At 43.0% G+C, this 24,460-nt stretch overlaps 1 protein-coding gene across 2 annotated transcripts in view; it reads left to right on the top strand.

The window, feature by feature from the left end:
• The window catches only part of ivd (isovaleryl-CoA dehydrogenase), a 104,382-nt gene extending 82,908 nt beyond the window's left edge, over positions 1 to 21,474 (top strand). For both annotated transcript variants that reach the window (XM_087990120.1, XM_043698213.2), the window contains 8 exons: positions 687 to 780; positions 1,907 to 2,043; positions 6,987 to 7,083; positions 8,497 to 8,590; positions 11,297 to 11,378; positions 13,008 to 13,112; positions 16,385 to 16,457; positions 17,627 to 21,474. In XM_087990120.1, coding sequence (XP_087846246.1) covers positions 687 to 780; positions 1,907 to 2,043; positions 6,987 to 7,083; positions 8,497 to 8,590; positions 11,297 to 11,378; positions 13,008 to 13,112; positions 16,385 to 16,457; positions 17,627 to 17,760 — 816 coding nt within the window. In that variant the 3' untranslated portion in view covers positions 17,761 to 21,474. The remainder of the gene's footprint in view (positions 1 to 686; positions 781 to 1,906; positions 2,044 to 6,986; positions 7,084 to 8,496; positions 8,591 to 11,296; positions 11,379 to 13,007; positions 13,113 to 16,384; positions 16,458 to 17,626) is intronic.
• Positions 21,475 to 24,460: the final 2,986 nt, after the last annotated feature.

Here is a 24,460-nt window from a genome sequence, read left to right on the forward strand (position 1 = left end):
CTAAGTTACATCCGACGAAAAGTTATTTTTGGAACTGAAGGAATTTGGCAAGGTTTTATGCCAATGAAAGAACAAAAGGGAAAGTCTGGGAGTGGACGGAGGGTGGGAGAGATTAAATGACAAAAGATGCCATGGAACAAATGGCAAAGGGAGTAGTAATGGTTGTAGGAACGAAACAAAATGTTTGTCCAGACTTTGAATAGCAGAATAATGAATGTTTTTGGACAGAGACAATAACTTCAAAAGCCAGGTTCAGACTGACACATGGCAAAACAAAAAAAATACTCAGAATTGTGGGACTGGATTCATGGTCTGAAATTGTTGCAATCAATGCTGAGTCCAGAAGCTGAAGATGAAGTGCTGTTCCCCAAACCTGTGTCAAACTTCACAGGAACATTGAGCACTGAGACTTGAGAGTAGGAGCAAGGTGCTGGATTAAAATAACAAGCAGTGCTTAGAAACTTGGAAACAAAAATAGCAATTGCTGAAAGAGTTCAGCAGGGTATGGCAGTATCTGTGGAGAGAAATCAGAGTTAACGCTTTGGGTGGAGTGACCCTTCCTCAGAACAAGAAGCTTGGGGCATGCTTGCAGACGAGGCAGAGGTATCCCACAAAGCTAGAAATCTGTGCACTGTTCAACTCTGAAGTTGGTTTCCTCCTCCTTAATTAGCTTTCTCTCTTTGCAGTTAATCAGTGGTGAGCATATAGGGGCTCTTGCAATGAGTGAGCCAAATGCAGGGTCGGATGTCGTCTCAATGAAATTGAAGGCAGACAAGAAAGGTTTGTAGAATGAATGGCACGGCATGACTGTGACTTTGGATTTTGATTTTCCTTTGGAATCTAGATTGGAATGTATCACAGACTGCTGAGACCAAAGTTCTCTCTATTTAGCCCAGAGATTCCCTTGTGAAACAAAAATTGGACACATTTTACTTACCTTCAGGTGAGCCCAAGTTCATGATGTGAAACGTCCCATATTATGGTGTTAAATTGATAAGTGATATTGGATTTGAGTCTGCCATAGGTGTGTGCCTTCTCAGATTCAGTGGTGCCGTTACTTTCTGTAAATGACTTGAATGTTTTTGTATGGGAATTGGTTTGCTCCGGCCCCTGTCTACGAGTGTAGTAGTGTGTGACCAAGAGGGTAAGACAATCTCACTTTTGGTCTGAACTGGATGTACCATTCAACAAGGCAAAACTTGGATTCGAGTAATTAAATTCTTCCATTCTGTGGTAAGGCAGAAAGCGCAGATCAACAGCTGTGATCAGAGTTACGTAGTCTAGTTGGTGCCACCTACGTTTGCACGATGATATAAAATGAACACGTGACATTGCCCCACTTTTGATGGTTGTCGTGCTTAACTTGAAACTAAATATAACCTCTTTGTATGCTGTCCTACATTTCCTTTGATGATTTTGCTGGCTGGGTGCCCGTTCCCAAAAAACAGATTGTCTTCCTTGATTCAGTCTTTCTCCTGACTGCAAGCAGTTTGGTTTCTGGGGAAACAACTTATGGTTGGTACGCTGAGTACTGTGCCTGACAACTGACTTCAAATTCACAGCCCAGCCTAAAACACATTTCAAAGTCATTTCTATCTGAATCTTATTTTGCAACAAGGTGCCCAATGACTCAATTAGGCCAGTAACCTTCAGAAAGTCAAAAGCTTGGCTGGTGTGACACATGTTCCATTTAATGCAGCAGTGGGTTATCTTCTGCAGTTGGAAGCCAGATCCCTGTGTGGGAAAAACTGCATCCAATTTTGTTTCTTGTAGTTGCTGACCATTTACATTTGGAAAATGAACAGGGCACGTTCTTTATGATAGGAAGTTATTTGATCTTTTTGTTCAATCTAATTCCATTAATCAAGGTGTTTTGCTGACTGAGAGTTGTTTTTTTTAATGTAAGGTGATTACTATGTTCTCAATGGCAACAAGTTCTGGATTACCAATGGGCCTGATGCTGATGTCCTCATTGTTTATGGCAAAACGGACATTAATGCCAAGCCGGCTTCCCGTGGTATCACCGCGTTCATTGTGGAGAAGGTAACATTTTGTCCTGTAATGTCCTTCTGGGGATATTTAGCGCATTAGACGTTTGTAAATGACAATTACTTTCTCTCTACGTTCAGTGATTGAAAAGATTGGCTCAGGGCTGCATCAGAGTCAAGATTAGAGTGGAGCTGGAAAAACACAACAGGTCAGGCAGTATCCGAGGAGCAGGAAAATCAACATTTCCAGCAGGAGCCCTTAATCAGGAATGAGGCTGGAAGCCTCGGGGATGAGGCTGGGGAGAAGGTAGTTGAGAGTGCAGTAGGTGGATGGAGGAAGAGGTAAAGGTGATAGGTCGGAGAGGAGGGTGGAGCGAACAGGTGGGAAGGGAGATTGGCAAGTAGGACAGGTCATGAGGATGGTGTTGAGCTGGAAGATTGGAACTGGGGGAAGGTGGGGGAGGGGAAATGAGGAAACTGATGAAGTCCACGTTGATGCCCCAGGGCTGAAGGGTTCTGAGGTGGAAGATGAGGGGTGCTCTTCCTGCAGGCGTCGGGTGGGGAGGGAGAGGGGTGGATGAGGCCCAGGACCTGCATGTCCTCAGCAGACAGGGGGCCGGCGGGGGAAGTTAAAATGTTCGGCCATGGGGCAGTGGGGTTGATTGGTGTGGGTGTCCTGGAGATGTTCCCTAAAGCGCTCTGCGAGAAGGCATCCAGTGAGTCTTGGCAAAGTGCTGTCCTCTCTCACGTGATCAGGTATCAGCTGATAGAGCTCACGGCTGGGAGTGGTGATCATGGGTCCTTGTGTGTGGAGCTCACAGCAATCGTGGCATTGTGTGTGTATATGAAACTCAGGCTGGGAGCAGTAATCGAAGCTGTGTGTGTATATGGAGCTCAGGCTGGGAGCAGTAATCCTGGCTGTGTGTGTGTGTGTATATGGAGCTCAGGCTAGGAGCATTAATCGGGGCTCTGTATGTATATGGAGCTCAGGCTGGGACCAATAATCGGGCTGAGTGTGTATATGGAGCTCAGGCTGGGAGCAGTAATCGGGGCTCTATCTATGTATATGGAGCTCAGGCCAGGAGCAGTAATCGGGCTGTGTGTGTGTATATGGAGCTCAGGCTGGGAGCAGTAATCGAGCTGTGTGTGTATATGGAGCTCAGGCTGGGAGCAGTAATCGGGGCTCTGTATGTGTATATGGAGCTCAGGCTGGGAGCAGTAATCGGGCTGTGTGTGTATATGGAGCTCAGGCTAGGAGCAGTAATCGGGGCTCTGTGTGTATATGGAGCTCAGGCTGTGAGCAGTAATCGGGCTGTGTGTGTATATGGAGCTCAGGCTGGGAGCAGTAATTCCGGCTGTATGTATATATGGAGCTCAGGCGAGGAGCAGTAATCCGGGCTGAGTGTGTATATGGAGCTCAGGCTGGGAGCAGTAATCGGGCTGTGTGTGTATATGGAGCTCAGGCTAGGAGCAGTAATCGGGGCTGTGTGTGTATATATGGAGCTCAGGCTAGGAGCAGTAATCAGGGCTCTGTATGTATATGGAGCTCAGGCTGGGAGCAGTAATCGGGGCTCCATGTACATGGACCTCGGGCCAGGAGCAGTAATCGGGCTGTGCGTGTGTGTATATGGAGCTCAGGCTAGGAGCAGTAATCGGGCTCTGTGTATGTATATGGAGATCAGGCTAGGAGCAGTAATCGGGGCTCTGTGTGTGTATATGGAGCTCAGGCTAGGAGCAGTAATTGGGCTGTGTGTGTATATGGAGCTCAGGCTGGGAGCAGTAATCGGGCTGTGTGTATATATGGAGCTCAGGCTGGTAGCAGTAATCGGGGCTGTGTGTGTGATTATGGAGCTCAGGCTGGGAGCAGTAATCGCAGCTCAGTGTGTGCAGTTGGAGCTCAGGCTGGGAGCAGTAATCGGGCTGTGTGTATATATGGAGCTCAGGCTGGTAGCAGTAATCGGGGCTGTGTGTGTGATTATGGAGCTCAGGCTGGGAGCAGTAATCGCGGCTCAGTGTGTGTATATGGAGCTCAGGCTGGGAGCAGTAATCGGGCTGTGTGTGTATATGGAGCTCAGGCTGGGAGCAGTAATCGGGCTGTGTGTATATATGGAGCTCAGGCTGGGAGCAGTAATCGGGCTGTGTGTGTATATGGAGCTCAGGCTAGGAGCAGTAATCAGGGCTCTGTGTATGTATATGGAGCTCAGGCTAGGAGCAGTAATCGGGCTCTGTGTATGTATATGGAGATCAGGCTGGGAGCAGTAATCGCGGCTCAGTGTGTGTATATGGAGCTCAGGCTGGGAGCAGTAATCGGGCTGTGTGTGTATATGGAGCTCAGGCTGGGAGCAGTAATCGGGCTGTGTGTGTATATGGAGCTCAGGCTGGGAGCAGTAATCGGGCTGTGTGTATATATGGAGCTCAGGCTGGGTGCAGTAATCGGGCTGTGTGTATATATGGAGCTCATGCTGGGAGCAGTAATCGGGGCTGTGTGTGTGATTATGGAGCTCAGGCTGGGAGCAGTAATCGAGCTGTGTGTGTATATATGGAGCTCAGGCTGGGAGCAGTAATCGGGCTGTGAGTGTATATGGAGCTCAGGCTGGGAGCAGTAATCGGGCTGTGTGTGTATATGGAGCTCAGGCTGGGAGCAGTAATCGGGCTGTGTGTGTATATGGAGCTCAGGCTGGGAGCAGTAATCGGGCTGTGTGTGTATATGGAGCTCAGGCTGGGAGCAGTAATCGGGGCTCTGTGTGTATATATGGAGCTCAGGCTGGGAGCAGTAATCGGGGCTCTGTATGTGTATATGGAGCTCAGGCTGGGAGCAGTAATCGTGCTGTGTGTTTATATGGAGCTCAGGCTGGGAGCAGTAATCGGGCTGTGTGTGTATATGGAGCTCAGGCTGGGAGCAGTAATCGAGCTGTGTGTATATATGGAGCTCATGCTGGGAGCAGTAATCGGGGCTGTGTGTGTATATATGGAGCTCAGGCTGGGAGCAGTAATCGGGGCTCTGTGTGTGTATATGGAGCTAGGTGAGATGGAAACAATGGTTTTATATACCAAAAGATGTGGTTTAGACTATCCCCAAAATAGCTGCGTTCTTCCACTTTGACCCTGTTGTAAGTCAGGAATTAGATCTTTCTACATGCTGCCAAGAATGTCTGTCAATGTCTACCTTCTCATCAAAATCAACCAACTGGACTGTCTGGCCGTACTTTTGTTTCATCTGTTACTGCCTGACCAAAGCTATTTTGTCCTGTCTGGTCCAGTCCCTTCTCACTTACATCCACCATTCTTCTGACACTCTGTCAGCCTTCAAAGATTACAGTTTACACACGCCAGCTCCCTCAATGTCACCTTGGGCATGCAATCTCTTTATACGTCCATTCCCCCCCCCCTCCATCAGGATGGTCTCAGGGCTCTCCACTTCTTCCTGGAGCAAAGACCTGGACCATCCCCATCTACCACCACCCTCCTCTGCCTGGCCGAGCTCACCCTCACCCTAAACAACTTCTCTTCTAACTCCTCTCCCTTTCTCCAAGTCAAGGGGTGGCCATGGGTACCCGCATGTACTCAGTTATGCCTATCTCTTTGTGGGGTATGTGGAACATTCCTTGTTCCAGTCCTGCTCCAGGCCCTGCCAATGTCACTTTCTGCAGTACATCAATTATATTGATGGTGCTATTTCCCCCCGCTTGTCTGGTACTGGAAAAATTAATCAGTTTGCTTCCAATTTCCATTCTTTCCTCACCTTCACCTGATCTATCTCCTGACTCCTCCCTTACTTGACATTTCTGTTTCTATTTCTGAGGATAGGCTGGCCACCAACATCAGGGAAAGTGAGGATCGCAGGTGCTGGAGATCAGAGTTGAGACTGTGGTACTGGAAAAGCACAGCAGGTCAGGCAGCATCCGAGGAGCAACAGAATCGCCGTTTCGAGCATAAGATCTTCATCAGGAAGAAGCGTTGATTTTTCTGCTCCTTGGATGCTGCCTAACCTGCTGTGTTTTTCCAGCACACACTTACGACTCTGACCACGAATGTCCACTACAAACGCACCAACTCCCACAGTTACCTCGACTATACATCCTCTCACCCTGCCATTCTCCTAGTTTCTCTGTCTCTGTCGCATCTCTGATGATGCTGTCTGCCACCTTCTTCCTCAACCAAGGATTCCCCCGCACTGTGGTTGACAGGGCTGTGTCGGACCCATTTCCTCCACTTCTTCCCTCCCACAATTATAACAGGGTCCCTCTTTTTCTTATACTCCCACCCTCCCTTGTCAGTATTTTTGCAGGAGTCCTTCCCTTCTAAGGCCCCATACATATATGTCCCCATTCCCCCCCCTTTCGTTTGTTCTCTCTACGCCCTTTTCTCTCTCAGTCTGTCTCTGTCTCTCTCTGTGTCACTTCCACTGACCCCCTCTGTTCCCCCTTCTCTGTCTCATTTCACCCCACCGTCTCATCTTCTCTCCCCACCCCCCCAAACTCATCACCTCCCTCACTCACCCTTCTGTCACTGTCTCATTTTCCCTCTCCTCTCTCTCCTGCCCTTCAGTTGCTCTCTTTTGCCTCCCCTCTCTCTGCCCCCTTGCTCCCTCCTCACTTCCTCTTCCCTCCCCCCCATTCTCCCTCCTCCCTGCTCTTTCCCCCCACTCTCTCACCCCTCGCTCTGCCCAACTCCCAGTCCCTCCCTCTCTCTCTCTCTCTCCCACCTATACCTCTCCCCCCAGCCTTCTCCCTTTCCCCCCACCTTTTCCAAGCTGTTTCTTGATTAAAGGACTCAAAATATAAACTCTGTTTTCTCTATATTGTGTCTGACTTGCTAATTGACCAAGTTGATTACAGGAGGGCTGATTATACACATCTACCTGCTTTCTCCATTAAAACCTTGTTCCAGTGTGGCTCAGAGTATTTGTCCATGCAGCCACGGTTCGTAATATTTGGTGACCTTTTCTATCTCATGCTTTATTTTTGGTATCCCCTTTACCCCTTGTTTGTCTTTAAGGGCATGCCTGGATTCAGTACGGCTCAGAAGCTGGATAAACTGGGAATGAGAGGCTCCAACACGTGTGAGCTAGTCTTTGAAGACTGCAAAGTGCCAGGTATTAAACTGTTCAATTTTTGGCTCTAATTTGGTACAAGTGGATTCAAGACTAACTTCGAAAAGTAATTACAGTACTACAGTTATTAGTTGATCTCATGTAAAAGTTAACCCCCTTTTTTCTTCCAAATAACCTGGAATTTTCCATATATCTCGTGTAAAGGTCGACCCTAGATCAACATTTATGAGTCAGTATGCCGGTCATCACATCCCGCTCCAGCTTTCCAGTTTGCTGGTTGTTCTGCTCTGCTCCTGGTCTTCCAGTCTGCTGGCTGTTGTCTACTGCTCTGGGTTTTCAGAATTACCATAATTAGTTTTTTTTATTCGTTTAGAGATCACTTGGGCTTCTGCTCATGATACGATAGGAAGTTTGACGGGCATGAATTTCAGACCCGCAAAAGTAGCATCCATGTAGTAGTCGACCCCATAAATTTAACCTTAAAAGGTAATCAAAAAAATTTGACTATTACTTGAGTATACACTAAGTTAAAAATCACATAACACCAGGTTATTGTCCAGCAGGTTTATTTGGAAGCCACCTGGTGAAGGAGTGGCACTCCAAAAGCTAATGCTTCCAAATAAACCTGTTGGACTATAACCTGGTGTGTGATTTTTAACCTTGTCCACCCCTGTCCAACACCGCCGCCTCCAAGTCATTGAGTATATATGGTAGGTAAAATGTTGAAAAGGAAAAAGAAAAATTTGAAATGGATAAGAAGCAGGGACGAATGGGGTTATTTGGATAGCCCTTACAAAGGTCTTGCACAGGCAAGATGGGCTGAATCACTTCCTTCCAAACTGATGGAAACTGATTTGTCAATTCGGCAGGTCTAGCCCTTGAGGATGTTGTAAGGATCTGCTTCATAAATGTTTGATATATCATTCTGTGGCCATGCAACAGATAGTCGAACACTGCTCACCACTCCTTTCTTTCTCCAATCCGGATACAGACTAATAAAACTACAGTTATCAGTTACATTAGGGTAAGTGAGGCAAACATGTGTGAGTGGATCTGTTTTGTACTTGCACAGTACATTATAAAAATGTTGCCTTGTTCCCCCAACTATTTTCAAATCATACAACAATAGACAGTCCAATTTGCAGTTAAATGTTTATGCCAGTCAGCTTCATGAATTTTAATAAGTACTGGAGTAAATCAAATTGACAGGGTTCTTGTGACCTTTGATTTTTGTGCTGAAGAAAGTGACCAGGTACAAATCTCTGAAGTGATTAGATACACAGTGCATTAAGGATTCCTAGTAAACAAAGTAACTAAGGTGATGTAACTTTTACAAAGGTCTGTTGCTATATTGGGGAGTGTCTGCCTCACTTGCATACACAGCTGCAGCACTGACCTGAACCCACTTCTTAAAGACATGATGTTCATGTATCTACATGATATCTGTGATTTCAGCCAAAAATATCTTGGGAGAATTGAACAAAGGAGTCTATGTTTTGATGAGTGGTCTCGACTTGGAGCGACTTGTGCTGTCTGCTGGCCCTCTTGGGTAAGTAGTGATCTTCACTCAATTATCATTGTTCATGTGTCTCATCCTCTGAACAAATGCTTGACAGTCTGATATGAAAGACATTGTTAAAATGCAAAGAGGCACTTTTCAGTCAGTATATCTCAGATCTGAACTTTGCACTACTGGTTTCTGCTCTGAAATCCAGTGGGACTTTGAATGATTTTCTGCACTAGCTGAGATTACCATGAAGGTCCAGGCTTCTCAACTTTGCCCCTGACCAGAGATGTGGTAATGCTCAAGCAATACCCTCATTCTGTGAATAAATAAAATAGTTCGACTACTACCGGGTACAGCTAGGCAATTTAACGACAAGAGGCATGTCAGCTGAGCCAGTTTCTTTCCAGGCATGTGGCATCAATCAGGGTTCATTGGCATCATTGACCATAAGGCCATCTGCCCCTTCGAGTCATAGAGATATACAGCATGGAAACAGACCTTTCAGTCCAACTCATTCATGCTGACCAGATTTCTTGAAATATTCCAGTCCCATTTGCCAGCACCTGGCCCGTATCCTCGAAACCCTTCCTATTCATATACCCATCCAGGTGCCTTTTAAATGTTGTAATTGTACTAGCCTCCACCTCAGGAAGAAGGGCTTATGCCCGAAACGTCGATTCTCCTGTTCCCTGGATGCTGCCTGACCTGCTGCGCTTTTCCCGCAACACATTTTCAGCTCTGATCTCCAGCATCTGCAGACCTCACTTTCTCCTCTGACACCTAAAGAGCAAGCTATTTGTTACGACTTCCTTTGTCTGAAAGTGCACTCAAACCAATTTTTGTTGAGGAATCTTAAGTAACCTGGAATCATTGTGTAGACCACCTTGAGGATGACAAGGCTAATGCATACATGAAATAGGAGCAGGAGTAGGCCATTCAGCCCATTATGGCTGATCATCAAATGCGGAGTTGGTACAGGACATTGGTGAGGCCCCTTCTGGAGGACAGTGTCCAGTTCCAGTCGCCGAGTCATGGGAAGGTTCTTATTAAGCTGGAGAGGGTTTAGAAGAGATTTACCGGGATGTTGCTGGGTGTAGAGGTTTGAGTTATAAAGAAAGGCTGGATAGGCTGGGACTTTTTTTCACTGGAGCGTAGGAAGTTGAGAGGTAACTATACAAAAGTTTAGAAAATCATGAGGGCTATCAATAGGGTTAATAGTAGGTGCATTTTCCCTAGGGTAGGGAATTTCAAGACTAGGAGACACATTTTTAAGGTGAGAGGAAAAAGATTTTAAAAAAGACATGAGGGGCAACTTCTTTATACAGAGGATAGTTTGTGTGTGGAATGAACTTCCTGAGGAAGTAGCGGATGTGGGTACAATGAAAACATTTAAAAGACATTTGGGTGAATACATAATAGGAAAGGTTTGGAGGGATATGGGCCAGGAGCAGGCAGGTGGGACTAGTTTAGTTTGGAACTATGGTCAGCATGGACTGGTTGGGTCGAAGGGTCTGTTTCCTTGCTATATAACTCAATGACTCTATCATCCTTTCCCAATCAACATTTACATAATACTCTGCCATTCTGCTTTTCTTATCAAATTACACAACTTCACCCATATCCATGTTACACTGCATCTGCCACACATATGCCCACTCACTCCACTTATCAAAGTCACTCTGAAGTCTCTTTACATCCTCCACACCACTTACAATCCTAGTTTCGTGGATGGCTGGGACCCAAGCACTCATCCACTGTCATTACCTTCCACTCCAGAATGACCCAGCTATGCCTCTCTATTTACTGCTAACCAGTTCTCAATCTATGGCAGTATATTACCCCCCAACCCTACGTGCTTTGATTTTGCACATTAACCTCTTTATGTGAGACTTCATCAAAACCTTTCTGAATATCTAAATATAGCACATCCAGTATTTCTCCCTCATTTAGACTAGTCATCTCCTTAAAAAATCTAGTAGGTTTGTTAAAAATGGCTTCCTTTTCACAAATCTATGTTAACTTTGTCTAATCCCATTGGTATTTTCTACATTCCATTGAATAGATTTCAGTATTTCAGCTACAACTGTTAAGGTGACCAGACAGTGATTCCCAATATCTCCCCCCCTCTGCTTTTTTAAAGAGTGGAGCTACATCTGCCATAGACTGTTCCAGAATCTGAAGGTTGTTGAAACATAATAAACACATCCAGTGTTTATTACTGGATACTTACTTCCACATAGATTGGTGCCACAGTCTTGGCTGTCACTGCATTCCCTCGAAGAACAATGTCCCTGTCAGAGGAGAGGGAAATTGTCCAGAGGACTCCTGCTTGACTGACTTTTACTCTGTTGGACGGTCACTGATTCCCTTTCTACCTGTGCACATTTTACTGCAGTGCAACCACTTTGTAATATGTGCCAATCACAAAGAGAGCAAGGTAAATTAAGACTCGGTATGAATAGTCAAATTTCGATTTTTAAATGCCTGTAGATTTAGAAACAAATGCCAGAGCATAGTACACTGTGGAGCAAGCGCAGGTAAATAGAATCAGTATAGTTTGGTGTTTGTTGGTAGGCATATACATGGCAGACCGAAGGGCTTGTTTCTATGCTGCATGACTCTAAGTCAAAGGAAGACTGAGAGTTAGCGTCCTACAGTATACTTTTTGGGATCTGGGAAAGAATGAGACGCCTGGGATTTGGCTCTTCAGTTTGATTTAACATGTTCACATTTACTGTCCATTTGTAGCATCATGCAGGCCGTGCTGGACCATGCTCTCCCTTACTTGCATGTCCGAGAGGCGTTTGGTCAGAAGATTGGAGAGTTTCAGGTAAGGTACCACAGAGCCTTTGAATATAAATGGAATAGCAATCTCACTAATTTTGTTATTGCTTGTGCGGAACTCTGAGGTTTGTCCATGGCAGCAGTGTCCAGAACTGGAATTTGATGCTAGGAAGGGTGTCAGCATGCAGACATCCGGAGCAGCCATGCAGCTTCGAGGGAGCGCTGAATGTGAGAAATATACACTTTTTATTTTAATAAATTCATTCTTCCTACTTCCTCACGTTAGGACACACATTGCTGCAGATCCAAAAGGACAAGGCAAAAAACATTCTCCAAAAAACCCAAAGCATTGCAGTTGCTTGAACTCGGAAACAGAAACTGAAATTGTTGGAAAATCTCAGCAGGTCTGGCAGCATCTGTGGAGAAAAATCCAGAGTTAATGTTTCGGGTCTGGTGACCCTTGCTCAGAACAAAAAAAACAGAAAATGGGGAGAAGAGATCGGAAGGTCAGACAGTAACTGAGGAGAGACAAACAGAGTTAACATTTTAAGCTTTGTGATCTCTCAATGCATCTTGTTGTGTGAGCAAAGCACTTTGAGAAATCAACTTTAAATATATAAGGAAAGAAGCCGAAGTAAATATAGGCATTTTAGAGAACCAAGGCTGGGAAAATAATAATGGGGAAGCAGGAATTGCAGTGTAGTTGAAAAAATAATTTTTATCAGGCTTCACTGTGGAAGACACTAACAACATTTCAAAATTAATTAAAAACATACCAAAGAGCAAAAGAAGAAAAGGTAATAAATTTAACCATCAATAGAGGAAAAAGTGCTAGGGAAATTAATGAGATTAATTGCTGATAAGTCTTCTGGAACTGATGGGATGTGTCCCAGGATAATGAGGGAAGTAGCTAGAGAAATAGTGGCTGCACAGGTAGGCATCTTCCAAGAGCCCTTAGTTTCTGGGAAGTCCCAGAGGATTGAAAACTGGACAGCAGAACTGGGATAAGGGGGCATTTTCAGGATGAACTTTGTGAATGAGACAAAAATAGGTGGGAAGGAAAATGGTGAGGATGGCACAAAGGGATTATAGGCAGTTTTAAGTAAGTGGGCAAAAATCCCTCTTGAACAGGAATCCAATCTTCCATCACTTTGTTCATGTTTAGCCAGAACAATTTCTTATGTTCTGTTGTTTCCTTTAACTCAGTGTCATTTGTCTGCTAACCTTCCTGTGAAGTACCTGGGAGTGTAAGGGCACTATAGAAATGGACCCTGCCCAGGTATGATCACCCTAAATATGGTTAAAAGAACTCTAATTTTAGAGGATAAAATCATCTTAACAGCACAACCTTAGCCATTTTGGACATCATAAACCTAGCAATTGAGTTTTGTTTCCACTTTGAGCGTCTAGGTTTGAATCTGACTCATTGACCTGCTATTGACAGAAATGAGAAGCCTTTCCCTAATTTTAGCATTTCTCTCTGTCTTACTCTCCTGTTCTTCCATTGACCTCAATCTTTGGTGCAGTTATATGTTCATGACAATGTTTTTGTTTTGTCCGTGTATATATTCATTTTACCCAGAGCAATGTTGGGAGTTGTAATGAGATGGGCCAACTGTTGTATCTCCTTGATGTGTTTAACTTGATATTTGTTGCACTGCCTCCTTTACTGCAGCTTTTACAAGGCAAGATGGCTGACATGTATACCAACCTGAGTGCCTGCAGGCAGTACGTATACAACGTGGCAAGAGCTTGTGACATGGGACACATGAGTGCAAAGGTAAGGCTAGAGGAAGTTGAAGTTTATCCTTGTGGACCACTGTATGAGCAGCCTCATTGTCAACAAAAGCCTAGTATGTAATCACTTTCTAAAATGTTTGCACAAAGTCTTGCCTCACTCATGACTTGAGTCTGAGGTTGAATTCAGCATAATCTGCTGATTGTAGGAGTCTGACTTGATACAAGTTGGAGCAGCTTCAATCTAGTCCCTTGTGGATGTACCATAGCGATGATTGGCATTAAGGTTGAAATCTCACCTACTGAATGGCTCGTATGGGAAATTAGAAATGACCACACAGCTACAGTAGAGTCATAGTCATAGAGTTTTACAGGATGGAAAGAGGCCGTTCGGCCCATCATGTCCGTGCCGTTCATCTAGTCCCACCATGACAAGTGTTGTCCACTGTTGAACTAAAGACAGGTTATTGGGCAGGATTGAGGGAGATTTCTGGGTTGAACAATGCTGTATTAGATTAAACAATGCTTAATGTTAACTTGGTGACGGTGATAATGACATCTCACCTTGACAGTCAGAAATTCACATCACCACCTATATGTTGTTCTGCAACAGCTTTGTGGCTTCCTGGAGTGGGAAGCACACTTTCAATGAATGTCTAATCTTTGTTTTGATAGTTTGAACAATCAGAGTTGGATGCCTATGGAGAAGCAATACATTGATGTTTAAAATAAACACTTTTTTAAAAACTCATTGCAGCCTCACTGAGGATAGCGGCATAATTGGAAATATCATGCTACTGCGGTAAGAATGCTTACAGTTTAGGTACATTTTGCAACCTTCTAGGAAATGCAGGGACGAAAGGATTCCTTAAGAATGTGTAGAGAAACTTAAAGAAAAATTTCTAACAGGACACTTGTCTCTCATGATGAAATCTGTTTAAGGGCTCCTTCAGCAGAAAATTGGTAGCAGAAAGCCTATGTGCGCTCTCAAACAGTCCTATGGTGTCGCTCGCTTGAGAATTGTAGAGGTTTCAAGGTACACTGGTCTCTATCTCAACTGCTCCCCATGTGAAAGTATTCCAGGGTCTCACTGAAGATGTTGTGAGAATTCCCTTCAAGCTGCAGTATTCAAATAGTGACCATTTGGCACATTTCCCTTACCAGAGGAAATAATCTTTCCCTTCATTCTGTCAAATCTCTTTAACATTTCTTTTTAAATCTGCTGTTTGTTTTTTTTCTTTTATTTAAACTAACCAAGATCTTTTATGAATCCACATCTCTATTTCCCAAGTTATCTATTTTTATTCCTGGGATGTTGGTGTTGCTGGTAGGACCATTATTTGTTGATTGCCCTTAATTGCTCAAAACCTGGTGGCTTGCTCAGCAATTCCAGAGGGCAGTTCAGAGTCAACCACATTATTGTGGATCTAAAGTCATATGTAGGCTGGAACTATGGCAGATTAGTGACAGCAGATTGGCTATATTAGTTATTCACGTTTTTTTAATGATAATTATAGAAGTTATTAAATGAATTGCAATTCTACCAGCTGCAGTAATGTGATTTGATGCTCCTGTCCCCAGAGCTGGAGTGCCAGTCCAATGATACTACCACTGCACCATTGTTTCCCCTTTTCCAAGTGCAGTATCAGTACCCTTTCCCACACGTCCTTGCTTTGATGTTATTTTCCTTTCTGCTTTCACTGCTGCTTGTTTTATATCTTGTTTAGTTGTGCTTTTGATTTAAAACATCTTTCAAGCAAAGACTTAAAAAAAAGCTTACTGATCAAATGTAGTTCAAATGCTGTGTACAAACAATTGTAATTAATGATTAAAATTATCTATATGCCTGTTTCTTCTTTCTCAATGTTTAATAGTCAGTGCAAGATTTTAAATTGCAGCCACCCCTACTATTATCTTTTTTGGGTGGATCCATAGTGTTATTCAAAACAGAAGAGAAAACTGCAGTGTCCTGGGCAGTATCAATTCCTCAACCAACACCACTAAAACAGATTATCATACTTTATATTCTCATATTTCTGTTGAGGGAACTAGCTGTGCACAAATAGGCTGCTGCATTTCCTACATTACAACAGTGACTACACTTCCAAAGTATATTAGAGTCATAAAGGTCTACAGCATGGAAACAGGCCCTTGGGTTCACCTAACCCATGCTACCCAGTTTTCACAATTAAACTAGTCCCATTTTCCTGTGTTTGGTCCATATCCCTCCATACCTATCCCATCCTTGTACCTGTTCAAATGTTGCTCAAATGACAAAATTGTACTCACTTCCACCACTAAGGTGTCACCTTTATTCTGATAAAACCTGAAGTTTCTTGGGGCAGGGATTTACATATTAATCAAAACCTGCACCTCCATTCTAACTGATTAAAAACTCGATAGCCATCTGGGTTTGTTCAGTACATTTGCATAAGTTGCATGACCCTTTGATCTTTGCCTATAAATTCTGTGTCCAATGTATTCTGTCTCACTAGCTGCCTGAGAAAGTTTGCGGTTTCAAGTAAACTTGTTGGACTGTAAGCTCTTGTCATGTGATTGTTGACTTTGTCCACGCCAGTCCAATAGCGGCGCCTCCACCTCATGACCACTATCTCTGGCAGACCATTCCAGACACTTATTACCCTCTGTGAAAACAAAATGCCACTCTGGACTCTTTTGTATCTCTCCCCTCTTACCCTAAACCTATGCCCACTGATTTTAGACTCCCCTGACATTGGGAAGAGTGAGTTTTGAGAAGATTTGTAGCTTAGTTTGAGGTTCTGGATGTAGGTTTGCTCGCTGAGCTGGAAGATTCATTTCCAGATGTTTCGTCACCCTACTAGGTAACATCTTCAGTAAAGGCTTCACCTGGAGGCCCACTGAAGATGTTACCTAGTAGGGTGATGAAATGTCTGGAAATGAATCTTCCAACTCAGCAAGCCAACCTACGTCCAGATTGGGAAGAGTTATTGGCAATCTACCTTATCTATGCCTCTCATGATTTTATAAACTTCTACCAGGTCACCCCTCATCTCCTATGGTCCAGGAAAAAGGTCCCAGCCTATATTATTGGAGACAAAGTGGCTTAGAACATTCTGAGGCCTTGGAAGCTGCTGCTATGTATAAAGATTATGCCTTTTCACATATTAGAAATCTGCACGACATTGAGATCCATCAGGTCGGTTCTGTGAGATATTGTGCAGTGTGGAGTATTGATCAAGAGATTGTACACTTTGGGTCCAGTTATCTAACACACTTTTGAGACCAAAGTATCACCAGAGCTAGAACCTCATTTACCTCACCTTCCTTTTTCAGGATTGTGCTGGTGTGATTCTCTATGCAGCAGAGGCAGCGACTAAAGTTGCCCTGGACGGCATTCAGTGTCTAGGTGAGTGCTCTCTCCTTTAAATGATTGATTGAGGGTGAAGGGTTGAGAACAACCCAGTGAGGCCACCACAACAGTGAGAGAGGGAAAGCAAATAATAATTGGCTAAGAAAAGGCTGACTGTAGTAGTCCCCGCACGTCAGAGCAAGTTGGAACAGGGAACCTCTGCAGTGTCTTCATAGTCAAATGCTGTTTGGAAGAGTGCCTAGGGTGGAAATTTTGGAATTGCCAAAGGCAATTGAATTATTTGATAGGCTAGGTAGAGAGAAAGCATCTTCTCTTGTTGGGGAGTTCAGAACAATGGGGCTCAGTGTTAAAATTCGGGCTGATGTCAGGATGTTTTTTTTTGTTTACACATGCCTAATGGAACTTTACACTTGCCTCTCTCAAAAAAGCTATTGCGATTCTGCCAACCAAACGTTTGAAAGCAAGGCTGATAGGTTATTGTTGGGTAAGCCTGTTAAAGGATAATGATCCAAGCTGACAGAGTCTTGGATCTAATGGGACGGTGGAAGATGATTGGGGTGCGGCAGTAGCTGAATGATCCTAAGTACTGGTGGCTTGGGAAGATCGAGAAGCCAAATACTCAGGAGGACTTGCCAGATTTATGCAGAGAGAGCAACATTTCAGCTGGAGAAACTTTATAAGCTGGAAGTGAAAGATGCGTCAGTTTTCAAATGACCAATGTTTTCTCATTTTCTGTCTCACTGTAAAGGAGATGTAAGTGAACCCCTGAAAATGAAGGAATCATAGATGGACCTGCACATTGCAAAAAGTTTGGGGGGACGAAGGGTGGACAAAAGTATTTGTCATAGTGTTTCTGATTTTCTTTCTGATGCAACCTCTTTCCATTTCTTCCCATTACACATAATACAGCTGAACTAATCTCTACTTTTGTCAATTAAAGATTCAAATTCAAATTCTCAAACTGCCATGGCAAGACTGAAACTCTGAGTTACCATAAACCATAAAATTAACCATTATAATAGGACCTTCACCCTATAGAGTGTAAGATCTGATGTCTACTGCTGTGCTTTGTAATTTGTCTAATAATTGGGATTGGGAACTGGCTGAGTAAAGACATGGTCTTCTTGGAACTTACGCAGACAATATGGTTTTTGCTAATCATCTCTTGTGCTAATCTGCTCGTACCTATGTATTTGCAATTGCAGGCGGCAATGGATACATCAATGACTACCCTATGGGTCGCTTTCTACGGGATGCCAAGCTGTATGAAATAGGAGCTGGAACCAGTGAAGTCAGGAGACTCATCATTGGGAGAGCATTTAACGCCATTTACAAATAACCTAATTTCCCAACCACTCCCTAAAGACAAGGCCTCGTATGTGTCTCTTCATTCTACACATCGCACAACTTAGTGCATTGCAGCAATATTTCATTAATTTTTTAAGATGTGTGTACCCATTGTATTTTGAAGTGCCTTGGACTCTATCAGGACATCCAACGTTCATAGAAATATCGGTTGCAAGGCTAGAATTGTGGTAAAATCATGAATATTGATTTCAATCGAATATTCGTGTTCAATGGAACAGGAAGGAGAGCATTCTGCAGTTAGCAGAGCAACAGGATGCTCTATGCAATACAAAAATTGGTTCTGCATCATCACTCTGGTCTGTTGGTTAATGCGCTGTGTGATGTTTTATTAATTTGCAGACGAGAAATGAAATGCAAATGTCACAGGATTATCCCTCTGCACCACCTCATACTTATGTGACAGGATTATTCAGTGTTGCTGGTGCAGTTGCATATAATCTATACATACCACCTTTCCTTCAGGATCTCATTGTACTTTTCAAGTGTTCAGCTGTCATTGTTGCAAAAACTAGAATGCGAGAGTCAGCAGATGGTTGACTTTCCTTCCAGAGCAGCGACAAAGTTGCAAGCTGTCCAAAGCGGGTCCCCCTTTGTTCAAAATAATAAATGCAACCCCATCTCCCCTGGCGTTGCTCACAATAGGTCAGAGGGTTTCAGGAGAGTTGTACTGTGTATCACTCATTATATTATCCTGCTGTGGTGGAGTTTTGTATATAATTAACCTTCCCCTCAAGACTGGAAGGTCTCTGCAAAATCTGAGATCAGTCAGAGTCACATCATTAAAATGGGAAGTGCTTGACTCGAGACCAGAAAACAGCATTTAATCTTGCTACTACATAACATTTCAGAGTGAGATATCCCACTTGTGACAGGCTCTGGAAAGTGGATGAGCTTTGTCCAATTTTTACTTTTAATGCTGGTTTTATTCAATCTGGGGGTGTGGGTGTCACAGGCAGGACAGGCATTTATTGCCCATGCTTAGTTGGTCGTGGTAGCTCATCTTTGAACCGTGATTTTGATACAACCGAGTGTCTTAGCAAGACCCTTCAGTTCCCATTCAACCATGTTGGTGCAGGTCAGGAGTCATGTGTAAGATAGATTAGGTAAAAACTGCAGGTGTTGTTCCGTTGGACACCTTTTTGGATTTTGTTTCAGATTTCTGTGTTTTTTTTTGTGTGGTCTCAAACCGCTAAGTCTGATTTCTGTCCTGGAGGAACAGGATGTTTGCGAGAAAACCAGTGACACACATACCAAGGAGCGAGAGAGAACCTGCTCACTGCTTCATGTCACGTCTCCACACTAACTATCAGCCTCACAATTAGACTCCTAAATTTGGGAGTCTTAAAAAGTGCTGAGGAACAAGCCCTTGGTGTTCAATTTGTTTATTATTAAGGTGTGTTCACTGCTGTTGCAACTCAGTGTATTTTGCAGGAAGCCATTGAGCTAGTGGGATCTATGAGTAGAGTAACACATTGTCAACCCAGCTCCTGTTATACAGATGTTGGCTGGAACTGCAGCTGTACTCGATGGTAATAGTAAAGCAGGGGTCTGTTTTATCTTCTGTTTGTTTTTCTAAGGTGAACAACAGCTTGTCTTTTATATCACACCTTTTAACAGTAAAATGTCCAAAGGTGCTCCAAAGGAGCGTAGTGAGCCAGTCATTTGATACAGCCTCAGGAGGAAGCATGACAAGTGGTGACCAAGTACTTTGATCAAAGAGGTAGGTTTTAAACAGCAACTTTTAAAAGCAGAGAGGGATGGATAGCTAATTCCAAAGGTTAAAGCCTTAAGCAGCTGAAGGCATGGCAAGTTAATGGGAACATGGAACATAGGCACAGGAATGCACAAAATCATCTTGGATAAAATTAAAATTACAGTGTTTAATTTTCCAGGTTCTCTTATTCCCAAATGAACCTGCCTATTCCTGAGAGAAATGTAACAAAACTGGACTTGGAAGAAGAATAAACTGTGATAGATTTGAGCCTCCAAACCCTTTACATCCTTGTCTTTTTAGATATTCAATGGGTCTTGCCTGCGAGTGGTTAAATTTCCATTAAATTATATTTCCTTTCAGTATATCTTGCAGCTCTTATCTTTTGGGAAGCTTAACACGTAGAAACCCACCTGTCACCAGTTCTGGAGTTTCCAGTTGTAACCTGCCAAGAAGCATGTGATGCACAATGTGAAAGCCATGTAACAGGAGTGTATAAGTGTGGGCTGAGGGGAAAGAATAGAGAAGCTAAAATTCTTCAATCTGGAGGTGGGGGTGGGTGGGGGAGAGGGAGGTTAATTTCACTGAAGTATAAAATATAAAATGATTTGCACTCAGAACATTGCTTCAGGGTAAGTCAACAAGTTGAATAGAGGGGATTGTGCGTAAAGGAGTGACAAGACCATTTACCAGAGAGATGAACTGAACCCTCTGCTTGCTCTGGTCATCTGTATAATCATTGGTGAAATCTGGCTGCATGCAACGCTGTGGAATCTGCTCACTTGTGCACTGTGCCACTTGTACTGTTCCTTGTGACACACACAATGAGTATACACGATGGGTCTAAATGCAAGGTTACCTACTCTGGTTTAAAGTCACATTGCTTGACTACCCTACATTCCCACCGGTGGTCATGCCTTTCCGCAAAGAATTCCTTCATAACCCGATTAAATAAATCTTGAATGTCAAAGCATTTTATTTCAATCTCCGATATTGTTATAACAATTAATGTGGTGATTATATAAAATGATGAATCACTTTTATGCCCCCTTGACGTTTCTCTGGATTTGTCTGCAGCACTCTAGTCCTAACCCTAACCCGAACCCTACTGCAGATTTGCAACTCTAGTCTGCTGTGAATGGTTGTATATATATCAATCAAAGTTGAAAGATCAGGTGCTCTTGAGGATAGATTGTTTGAAGCATTCATCAATTAACTCTTTTGTCTCAGGTCATTCACTCTTGATTCTTGGATAGGTGGTGCTTGATTTACTAATCTGAACTATGTCTACAGTCAGATTAAAGAAGCGTTTTACGAGGCATTCAGCTCTGGGTTGTCTTGACACAGGGATGGAATTATATCCGAAGAGACTGGAGAGTGATGATAAAAAAGTGATGTCTTCATGTGGTGATTGTATCTGATGACCTCTTTATTTGGGTCACAGAGCGCTACAGATACCTTTTAATGTTCAGTTCCTTCTCTCTCAATAAATACCTACATTCAGCAGCAAGCGTTAATGTCACACTTTGAAGAGTAAAATACCCCAAGACATTCGCAGGGAGTTATCAAACACAATTTAATAATGTACCACATAAAATGATGAGGGCAAATAACCAAAAATGTGGTCAACAAGGTAAGGTTGTAAGGAATATCTTAATGGAGAAAAAGAGAAGTCGAGAGATACACAGAGGGGATTCCAGAATTGGGGCTTTTCACTCAGTTGTAAGTAACTAATGCATACTTATTGTTTAACTTACTGCTGGATGTCTGTTTAAATTGAATGGACCTAATCTGTAATAACTTCAGATTTGGATATAGTCTTGTTGCTTGTAGTTGCATTCACTCTGAATGACAACACCAATGTGATCTCCTATCAGGGAATTACTTTTAATCATTGAATACTCTGTGGGATATTTATGAGTAGACTATAGATGTGATTATACAGTTGATTCAATAAAAGCTATGTGCAACATCTTTTGGTATTCTATATTTGATGAAGTGCGTGGGAGGAGCAGCTCATGGTGGTATTTGGCTGTTTGCTGCAGTAAAGTGGGTTATCAAGCAAATGGACCAGGAACAGTGCTGTCCTATGAAGCCCTAGGTTTGCTAATTCAGGACAGACGGGATTAAAAAGGCAAGACATCCATGTGTTGACAATTGTATATTGTGATACAGGTTTGTTCATCTATGTTGTGTGTGCTATTGTATCTGATGATGGTTACATCAATAACAGAATCTTTGATGAGGTATGCCCAAAGGTGAATTGGATTTCAGAGAAGACATGCTACACACTCAAGGAATTTAACTCTAGGCAGGAAAACCCGGGAATAAGTATTGAATTCACTGGAGACAGACCTAAAAGGATCTCAAAGGAATTTCTGATAATGACATGAATCACAAGAGTCAGTCATGTGAAAAAGCTCTGTACATATACAGCCACTAATGGCTATTGCTTGATATCAAGTGGTAAATTCATATTGATCTGCAGGTTAGAGCAGAGCTATTTATAATTCTGCCACAGTGTATACCCTTGTAGTTAATGTTTATGTTTCAGATATTGTTCTGTATTGAATACCATTACTAATAGGAAAATATACCTTCCAGCATGTGTTTGGACAGCTCTAATTTAGGATTTTAGGTTAGGATAATATCCATTTAAGGCTATTATCCTAGTTTTTAAAAGAAGGTCACATCAGAGCCAGGGAACTATGTGCTCAGCAGCTTGATATTCCTTAGTAAGAAGATTCGAGACGGGATTGGAAAAGATCCCCTTTGTGATCAACAGGAAAGGGAAGAGTATTAGAAATTCAAAATGTCACTTCTAGGGGTAAAAACCATAGCTTACTGTGTCAAATTAGAATTTTACATGATGCCACTAAGGTAGGAGTTGAGAAAAGTTCATGAGATGCTGCCTGGCTGATGTTGTAGAAAGCCTGTGATTAGATGCCTCATGAGGTCATTTCATAAGGTAGATTCTTGCGATATCAACAGAAATTTAAAATGAAGGATTGTGAATCATTGCCAATCTGGCAGCTAAAATGTTCAAGGTTGCAGATGCAATTCAGCCTGGAGACCAGCTTATTTAGTGGGATACCCAGGATTGGTTCTAGGCAATGTTCCTACATGTTGAGACAAGTGATGTGCAGGTAGTCCTTGCTGTGTGATAAATAATATGGGGATGCAGTCACGGATGAATATTTATAGTGTCTGCACACAATTAAATGTTGAAGGAAATATCTGTTCCATCAGCTACTCTTCATTATCTGGAATTATTAACCCTGGCAGCTATGCTGGGGCAAAACCTTTATAAGACTTAAGACCTCAAAGAATGCTCAATGTACTTGCATAATCTTGCAGCAGTCACGCACAATCTTCTGGCCTGTTTCCCAGTGAAAGCTCAGGGCCAACTTAGTGAAATCATGACAAAAGCTAATGGTGGTGTGTTTCTATTATCATCATTCAGTATAAATCAAAAAATACATTGATGCTGCAGGTTGCTACTCAGGCTACATCCATCTGTTGTACCCAGTTTTTAGGCCTTTAGAACTTAGAATATGAAAGCACAGTACAAGCCCTTAGGCCCTTAATATTGCGCCGACCTGTGAAACCTATACAAAGCCCATCGAACCTACACTATTCCATTCTCGTCCATGTGCCGATCCAATCACCATTTAAATGCCCTTAAAGTTGGCGAGTCTACAACCGTTGCAGGCAGTGCGTTCCAATCTTTACTACTCTCTAAGTAAAGAAACTACCTCTGACATCTGTCCTGTATGTATCACCCCTCGTGCTAGTCATCACCACCCTAGGAAAAAAGGCTCTCACTGTCCACCCAATCTAACCCTCTGATTGTCTTATGTCTCAATTAAATCAACCTCCTTCTCCCTAACGAAAACAGCCTCAGGTCCCTCAGCCTTTCCTCGTAAGACCATCCCTCCATACCAAGCAAAATCCTAGTAAATCTCTTCTGAACTCTTTCCAAAGCTTCCACATCCTTCCTATAAGGTGGCGACCAGACTGCACGCAATACTCCCAAGTGCGGCCACACCAGAGATTTATAAGCTGCAGCATGACGTCATGGTTCTGAAATGCCATTCCTCTATTAATAAATGCCGACACACCATATGCCTTCTTAATAGCCCTATCAACCTGGGTGGCAACTTTGAGGGATCTATGTATATGATCTCCAAAATCTCTCCTCATCTACACTACCAAGAATCTTACCGTTAGCCCAGTACTCTGCATTCCTGTTACTCCTTCCAATATGAATCACCTCACACTTTTCTGCATTAAACTCCATTTGCCACCTCTCAGCCCAGCTCTGCAGCTTATCTATGTCCCTATGTAACCTACAATATCCTTTGGCACAATCCACAACTCCATCGAATTTTGTGTCATCTGCAAATTTACTAACCAGTCCTTCTATGCCCTCATCCAGGTAGTTTATAAAAATGACAAACAGCAGTGGACCCAAAACAGCTCCTTGTGGTACACCACTAGTAAAGGAACTCCGGGATGGACATTTCCCATCAACCACCACCCTCTGTCTTCTTTCATCTAGCCAATTTCTGATCCAAACTGCTAAGTTGCCCTCAATCCTATGCCTCTGTATTTTGTGCAGTAATCTACCATGGAGAGCCTTATCAAACACCTTACTGAAATCCATATATACCACATTAATAGCTTTACCCTTGTTCATCTGTTTAGTCACTTTCTCAAATAACTCAATAAGGCTGGTGAGGCTTGACCTACAATTCACAAAACCTGCCCTAATCCAACTTATTCCTATCGAGATGATTATAAATCCTATCTCTTGCAACCTTTTCCAACACTTTACCCACATCTCAAGTAAGACTCACTGTTCTATAATTACTAGGGTTGTCTCTACTCCAATACTTGAACAAGGGGACAAGATTTGCTATTCTCCAGACTTCTAGTACTATTCCTGTAGATGTTGACA

Source organism: Chiloscyllium plagiosum, unplaced genomic scaffold (assembly GCF_037043375.1).
Source record: "Chiloscyllium plagiosum isolate Xiang-an unplaced genomic scaffold, Cpla_swu_hap1 HiC_scaffold_8, whole genome shotgun sequence".
Taxonomy (NCBI): Eukaryota; Metazoa; Chordata; class Chondrichthyes; order Orectolobiformes; family Hemiscylliidae; genus Chiloscyllium; species Chiloscyllium plagiosum.